At 33.9% G+C, this 8,067-nt stretch overlaps 1 protein-coding gene across 4 annotated transcripts; it reads left to right on the top strand.

Annotated features, from left to right (window-relative positions):
• The first annotated feature begins 406 nt into the window (after nt 1–406).
• Nucleotides 407–7,992, top strand: LOC18050611 (acetolactate synthase small subunit 1, chloroplastic). 4 transcript variants are annotated; one of them, XM_006448461.2, is made up of 12 exons: nt 410–852; nt 1,906–2,119; nt 2,211–2,294; nt 2,877–2,945; nt 3,300–3,383; nt 4,279–4,437; nt 4,584–4,670; nt 4,760–4,864; nt 4,956–5,078; nt 6,201–6,353; nt 6,929–6,994; nt 7,694–7,992. In XM_006448461.2, exons 1-12 carry the CDS (start codon nt 626–628, stop codon nt 7,790–7,792), a joined length of 1,470 nt encoding a protein of 489 aa, XP_006448524.1. In that variant the 5' UTR covers nt 410–625; the 3' UTR covers nt 7,793–7,992. The 4 variants fall into 4 exon arrangements, with proteins under 4 accessions (XP_024045953.1, XP_006448524.1, XP_024045952.1 ...); XM_006448462.2 differs by lacking the exon at nt 7,694–7,992 and adding an exon at nt 7,206–7,638 and having other exon boundaries at nt 411–852; XM_024190184.1 differs by lacking the exon at nt 2,877–2,945.
• The last annotated feature ends 75 nt before the right edge of the window (nt 7,993–8,067 follow it).

Raw genomic sequence — 8,067 nt, 5'->3', positions numbered from 1 at the left:
AATAATATATTAATTATTGTGATTATTTATTCAAGAACTATAATTTTTAATAATTATAGTTAATAATATATTTATATATTAATTAATCATATTATATTATTTTGTAAATTATAATATAAAATTAATTACTTATAAAAGAGGACAAAATGAACATTTTTAATTTTAGAGGAGGATAAAATGGTCAATCCTGGAAATGTGAGACTCATTCCCACCTCATCATGTAAATCAATCTCTCATTCCCTATTCTCAAATAGTAATGGGCCCCACTATTCTAATTCCGCTCCATATTTGTGAAGTAAATATTATTAATCTTTCTGATTTCGGATTCCGATTCACTAATCCGGAAAGTAAACGTACCATAAGGGATTAAACTATAAAACAAACACTCCCTGACTCTCCAGTTTGTCTCTTCGTTCAGGGCAGATAACTCACATCCAAGCACTTAGATTAGGACCGTTGGGGTAGTTGCGTAGTTATTGTAATCTTAAGGGAAGTTTCTGAAATTATCCCATAAATTTATAAGTTATAAGTGTCCATTCTGTAAACGGAAGGTGTTCATATGCCACTACTAGTAGATAGTTGTTAATGCTGCTGTCTGCTGTGAACTTCTCTCTGGCTAATAATAATGGCGGCTACTATGACGCCCTACCCGAAACTGAATTTGAGTCACTGTTTTATCACCAAAAGCTGTGATTTTGTGCTGTTTTGGAGGCCACCATCGCAAGGGAGGACTAGTTTCAGCAGTTCTGCTGAAGTCTCTTCAAAGAAACTCCAATTGGTCACTGCTAGCGGCAGCAGTTCTAACAATGCTCTCCCTGTTACTCAGTCCGTGCCTCCTATCACTGCTTCCAAGTGAGCATTGTTCCCCTTCAGTTTTTTTTCCTTGTCCCCTCTTCTCTCACTATTGCTTCTGTCTGTTTTGCATTTGAGAATTGTTTATTTATTTATTTTTGTTTATTTTGAATGATGAATGTGGTTGGTAATGAGGATTTCTTGTTGTTGGCAATGAGGATTTCTTATTGGGTTCGTATTGCTATCACGTGGGTATTTTTTGGTTTGTTCATTCGATTTTCTGGATTTAGTGGTGGCTTTGGAATTTTTATTTCTGTTGTATTTTACTCTTTTTGCTGAACAGTCAAATTTATGTCAACTACCCATGATATCTATTACTATGCTTACCTAATAACCGTTCGTGGAAGTTGATGAGTCAGCTATCTTGTTAATTTACTTTTCTATGTTTAAGATATCCATCTATTGAAATATTTAGACGAGGTTTATTTAATCTTTGTGTAATTTTGGTGCAATATTTTTTTAATCTATATCTCCTATTCTGTAAGATTGCTGCTCTGCCAAGTAATAATCTCCATGTTATTCAATATTGGACATCTAATATTAGTATGTTTGTAAATACAGGAATTTAAATAGGTTGGGGATGATTGAATTGCTAAATGGAAAACAAGAAGGGATAGAATTAGAAATAAATACATGTAGTTTTGGAAAGTGAGATGGTTAATATTCTGAAATCAAGTCCTGTCTGGGTGTGAACTGAACGTAAGTTAAAATTTGTCTTTGTGAATATCTTGATGATGGATTGAGCATAGGAGAAACCTGATTGTAATTCTCATTATCTATTAATTTGTTTATAGTTTGTTAATGTGGAACTAATTATGAATTTGACCGTACAGATAGTGATATTTGATTCATGAGGTAGCCATTTAATTGATTATCTTGATTATTTTGTCTGTTGATTGATTCTAATTTCTATCTCAGAGTGAGTTTGTCATCAATCTTAAAGGAAGGAGTTGTGGAGAGAAACTTCAATAACTTCTTCATTCCTTTCGTACTTCTAGTGAGCATGCCTATTATGTTTACTTCTGGTTCTAACTCATTTTTCATTTAATCCAGGGTGAAACGCCACACAATTTCAGTGTTTGTTGGTGACGAGAGTGGAATAATAAACAGAATTGCTGGTGTTTTCGCTAGGCGTGGTTACAACATTGAGTCCCTTGCTGTCGGTTTGAATGTGGACAAGGCTCTCTTTACCATAGTTGTGTCTGGAACTGAAAGGGTTTTGCGACAAGTTGTGGAACAACTTAACAAGCTTGTGAACGTCATAAAGGTTTAAGATTATCCTATGTTAACCCTTTAATTTTCTTACATTTATTGGCTTATGTACTTGCCTCTAATCAGAAGATAAAATGATGCAACAGGTAGAAGACATCTCAAATGAGCCACATGTAGAGCGTGAACTGATGCTTATAAAACTTAATGGTGATACTAGTACCTGGCCTGAGGTAACAATTCTATATGCTTCTTTATGCATTCTTCATAAGAATAATTTAAATCACAAAATCAATCTTCTGGCAGATTCTATTCTGCAAGGATTCTTCCGCCCTGAAAAGGAAAGCTGTTCTAGTAATTGGCTGAAGAGTATATATCTTTGTTTGGCACAGTGATGATATTCTTATACAAATACAATGTTGGTAGAGTAGAAAATTATGTTTTGGCCACCCTTTTTAATTGGATAATTATTTATTATTTTTGCATATTCAATACTTTATGCCGTCAAGGAGTCGATATTCCTTAAACTGTATGCGGCTTTCAAAAGGTGGAATGATGGATCTCACTAAAGTTTGGCACATGTTTTGCATATCTGCATACAATTCTGTCTTTGTGGACATTGAATTATAAGGAGTACCTAATGTTTGTCACTGTTTCATAAATAATATTGTTTCTGTAATGGAATACTATTTATGCAAGTAAATGATCATTTTATACGTTATAGGTGATGGGAAATTTTCTTTAATTTGATTTCAATTTTGTATCTGCATTGAAGCAACTAATTTGTCCTGACTCCTGGGGACCTTAACATTTAGATCATGTGGTTGGTGGACATCTTCAGAGCAAAAGTAGTAGATATCTCAGAACATGCCCTGACCATTGAGGTAGCATTTTCCAGATCCTTGTGCATTTTACTGCTTGTATAATTCAGTTATAGTCTCGTACTTACTGCAAATTCTGTGAGTTTTCTTCTTTCTTGCTTTTGCAAGAATAGAATCATTTTGTATATTTTTAGGCATAGTAAGCACGCTTTTTAGACATTATTTCATATCATTGCAACTTGTGTGCTATTTCAATTTATTTCTTTAGGCTGCCTTTGTTGCCGTTGAATGTTTGGTTGATCCTTTATAACAAATTAACGTGATTGGATGAGATATATGCAAAAGCTTCTTAGGTGGATTTTAATTGCTTTGTTGTTCCAATTACTTTCTATCATTAGATGTCCTTTTGATATCTAGGTCACTGGGGACCCTGGGAAGATGGTAGCTGTTCAGAGAAACCTAAGCAAGTTTGGCATAAAAGAACTTGCAAGAACTGGAAAGGTATAATGTCCATACTTGTTGCATCCTCTCTCTCTCTCTCTCTCCTTTCTTTCTTTCTTTCTCAGTTCCCCCCCCCCCCCCCCCCCACCCCCCCCAACACCAAATGATATGATTAGAAACAAAGAGATTTATATTATTGAAAGTTAAAAGAAAGGAGATATATATGGGGACTGGATGCCTGAAAAAACAAGAAAGAGGATCAATTCTGTTTTTTTTTTAATATAAAAAAACACATCCAGCAAACCTATTTATCAGCAGCATGTATCCTTTCTTATTCCAAAAGATATCAATCTATAGAAAACCGCATTCCATTTTAGATTTATATTGGAAAAAAAAACCAATTTTGAAGTTCTGAAAAAATACGAGAACTCTTCTTTTCCTAATTACCTATGATTTATTCATGAAATTTTGCAAAAATGTGTAAACTGCTAAAAAAAAAAAAAATCAATTGACAGAATATTATAACCACATTATAAATCAATAAATAGCACACGTACAAGCTACTAAACGTTTCCTATGTGTAAGTTGATAGCTATGAATTTTTTCCAATACCAGGACAGACAATAACGAAATTAAGTAATAAAACTAGTTTTCTATTTCCATGACATCCAATCTAATTTCTGCTTCTTAAATAATTCTCATCCCTTTTTACTTCACAGACTGAATTTAAAAAGAAAAAAAATATTACTTCTGTGGGATTGTTTGGCATCCTTTCTTTTCATTTTTATTTTTTTCCACCCTTGCAGCCATTGATGATTTGTTTGTTGAAATGGCACAATTGCCTTTCAAAGCATCTAAGTATCGAAGTGTAATAATAATGTTTTTTTTTTACTACAGTGGCTATCCATTGTGATGCAGTTTTGTGTTATGAAGTTGAAATTGGTTCTATTTACAGATTGCACTGAGACGGGAAAAACTGGGTGATACTGCTCCCTTTTGGAACTTTTCAGCAGCCTCTTATCCAGATCTTGAAGAGAAAAAGCGAACTGGTATTGTTATACCAGAAACTAATCAGTCTCTAAATGGAAATGCAAATGTCGATACATCCTCAAGGGTATATATTCTTTATCTTTACCAAGCTGCAATTGCATGATTGTTCCCTATTCTTCTTTGTGGTATCTGCTTGTTTTATATCTTCAGCATAGATCATGTTCTATCTTATCGGGCAGTCTATATACAGTTCTCTTTTCTCTTTGGAAGGGTGATGTATATCCTGTGGAGCCTTATGATGACTTTTCAGCAAATCAAGTTCTTGATGCCCATTGGGGTATTCTCTATGATGAAGATGTAAGATGTCCATGTCTCTGGACTTATGGGTTGTTCTCTATGTCGATACATGTTCTGCATTACTTAATGTGCTTCATGCATTGGTACAGCCAAGTGGCCTCCGGTCACACACTTTATCTATGCTCGTGAATAACACTCCTGGTGTTCTCAACATTGTTACCGGGGTTATATCACGAAGAGGTTACAACATTCAGGTCATATCAAATAACTTGTGATCCTATCACTATTCGTTAAAAACATCTCATCTTATTAATGTGGTGATTTGTTTTTTTCACTTAATTTCAGAGTCTTGCTGTGGGGCCTGCTGAAAAGGAGGGTCTTTCTCGCATCACAACTGTTGTTCCTGGAACTGATGAGTCAATTGGCAAGTTGGTTCAGCTATTGCACAAGCTAATAGATCTCCACGAGGTAAGCAGTGCTCAATTTATACCTTCCTAAAAAATTCTGACTCAAAAGCATTTGCAGTGAGCTCAAATGTTTTATGATTATTTAATTCCATAATTTTCTAGAACCAAATAGATAATTGACTTTAAAGCATGGAGGATTTGGAATCACATCTTCTTCTTCTTTTTCTCCTTTCTCTCCATTTCTTTATTTCTCAGAAAAGAGTGTGTGTATTGATGGAATTGAAAATTTTTAGTTGAAACCTAGATCCGCTTCATAATATTAAAAATTTCAACTTGAATCCTATTTCATTTAAAACATTAAACATTAAATTAAAATCAATTTTCACACTGGATTTACACTAATTCTGCTTCAAACTTCATGTGACTGAATGACCTCTCTGAAAAGGACAAGAAAGAGCACATTATGCAAATATGTTAGATCTTGAATAGTTAGTCTGTGGAAAATGGAAGCAAATTTTTTTGTCAAAACTTCTATCATTGTTAAAAATATTTGGATGTAAGCAAACTACTCAGTTTTTCTATACATATTCGTGCTTAGGGCGCAGATTCTATAATATTGGTATTATATTACAAACACGTGAGAGAGAAAAAAGGGGGGGGGGGGGAGGGGAGGGAGGGAGAAGAAACTCTTGAATATGGAAGCAATTGTGTTGAGTCATCCACAGGGTGCAGTGATGTCCGAAGCTTTTATTGCTGAGTAAAATGTATCTTCTATAAACCTTTCTTGGGGGTTCTGTTACTCATCTTTTTGAATTCAATTCATCAAGTTCCTCCAACTATTCTTGGGTTTGTACATGCTTTAACTTGAAATTACTTGGTTTATTTATTTCTTGAGAAGTAGCTTTTTAAAGCATTTACTGGTGAAACAGAAAAAGACTTAATAAAGGAGCAGTGTGACTGTAGTTGGAATCTGATTTAATTTTTGTTTATTCATCTTTTTTTTTATAAATAAATTCTTCTATATAACGTGAATTTCAGACCAGTGCCCTCATACTGATTTTAGTACCAAGTAGTCAATATTTTTAGACGGCCACTACGTGTTTTCTTTTGATATCTACAATTGCATTCCAAGTTTGTAAATCTGGATGAACAAATGGATGACAATGGTGGTTTTTTTATTCAGGTTCAAGATATAACTCACTTGCCATTTGCCGAGCGAGAGCTGATATTAATAAAAATTGCTGTAAATACTGCTGCTAGGAGGGATGTCCTTGACACTGCCAAAATATTCCGGGCCAGAGCAGTTGACGTTTCTGATCATACAATTACTCTTGAGGTAAACCCTATTAACAATATCTTCTTGTTTTTTGATTCGCTATCATGAAAATGAGAAGTCTGTGACTGATTTTATATGGTGCAGTACCTAATTGTTATCTATATACCTTTAAACTAAAATCTTAGTAACTATGTTCCAATGATCATATATCCTATCTCTCAGTTGGATTTCGATCAATAAGCTACCAATTTTGGGGTGAAAGTGGAACTTGGGAATGCCTAAATTTTTGGTCAGTCTCAATTGGGAAGGGGTCTAGTGTTAATTTTGCTTTCTGAAATAAATTAATTTTTTTTATTTCCTAAAATATAGACAGATCTATCATGGGGAGTTAGTTTATTATTATTATTATTTTTATCTTCTCCTCTTCTGTTGTTCTGTGGGGGTGGGGGCATTTCTCATCAGTTTTAACTTTTCATATGATAATGAAACCAGAGTAGCAGTTTAAGTATGTTGTTTCTGACAGATTTTTCATTGGTCCTCCAAATTTATGCAATCGACTCTGCTATCTGTTTTCACCCTAATTTTCATTTCTTGCAGTTTAAGTAACACTTTACTCTTTCATATTCTCTTTTCAGCTTACAGGTGATTTAAACAAAATTATTGCATTGCAGCGGTTATTAGAGCCCTATGGAATTTGTGAGGTCTGTGCCTTGTTTCAAGTTTTTCTGCTACGTTTTTCAATACTATCCACATTGTTATCAGGGAGGAAGTTGAATAAGTTTTTCTTGTCTTTATTGCTTGGTGATACTCTTTGTGGATTTCACTTCATTACTTTCATTTATTAAAATTGACAGTGCACAGCTTGTTTATAGTATTGTATGTATTTTTAGAGTGATTTATTCTTTGTTGAAGGTGGCTCGGACTGGGAGAGTTGCATTGGTGCGAGAGTCGGGTGTGGATTCCACGTATCTACGCGGATATCCTCTACCTTTATAAACAACTGGAGATTTTGCTGCTTCCCTTGCCAAACTATCTTAAGAAGGATTTGTTTTCCTTGGACTATTCTTAACAGTTGGTTAACACCTATATCTAGAAGGAAAGACTTAATTTAATTTTTCCAATTGACTCTTAAGTTTCGTAAGGAGCAGATCAATGTTTGGAAGTTCAGAATTCAGATAGAGGTTGTCATTGTGCTAGATGAAATTTAAGACAGTTTGCATCTATTTCCTAGAGAAAAAAAGACCATAATATTAGTAGAATTATCATATTTTCATCCTTAGGAACATGTGTAATTATGTATCATATATAATTTTTAATTACTGATAAATTAGTTCTATTACTATTCTATAGTGCAGTCCAAATTTCCAACTAATTGAAAGTTTGCATTATTCATTACTCAGTTACAAAGCAACCATAATGCTTCAGCAAACATGAGGATAAGCCGCCATACACAGTACACTAATTGGAAATTTACAACGCTAAAGAGAATGCCAAAATGATTACAGTCACTGCAGAAAGCAACATTTTTTGCATCAATAATCAGTCACAAGGCCAAAGGAGAACTTTTATGTATACAGCAGAGCTTCAGCATCCTAGTTGACTATATATACAGTTAGTAGTTGAAACATAGGCAAGCTACTAAAGATTGTTCATACTTTGTATAAATATCCTGCTGAATATATGAATAAATTTTACATCATTTCGGCTATTATAAAAAAAGAAAAACCAAATATCTTAAAAACACCTTTCGTCATTGTATTGAACTTAATAAATA

This window comes from Citrus clementina, unplaced genomic scaffold (assembly GCF_000493195.1).
Source record: "Citrus clementina cultivar Clemenules unplaced genomic scaffold, Citrus_clementina_v1.0 scaffold_2, whole genome shotgun sequence".
NCBI lineage: Eukaryota > Viridiplantae > Streptophyta > Magnoliopsida > Sapindales > Rutaceae > Citrus > Citrus x clementina.
The sequence above is the reverse complement of the archived record's forward strand: the minus strand, read 5'-3'. Positions and strand labels throughout refer to the sequence as shown.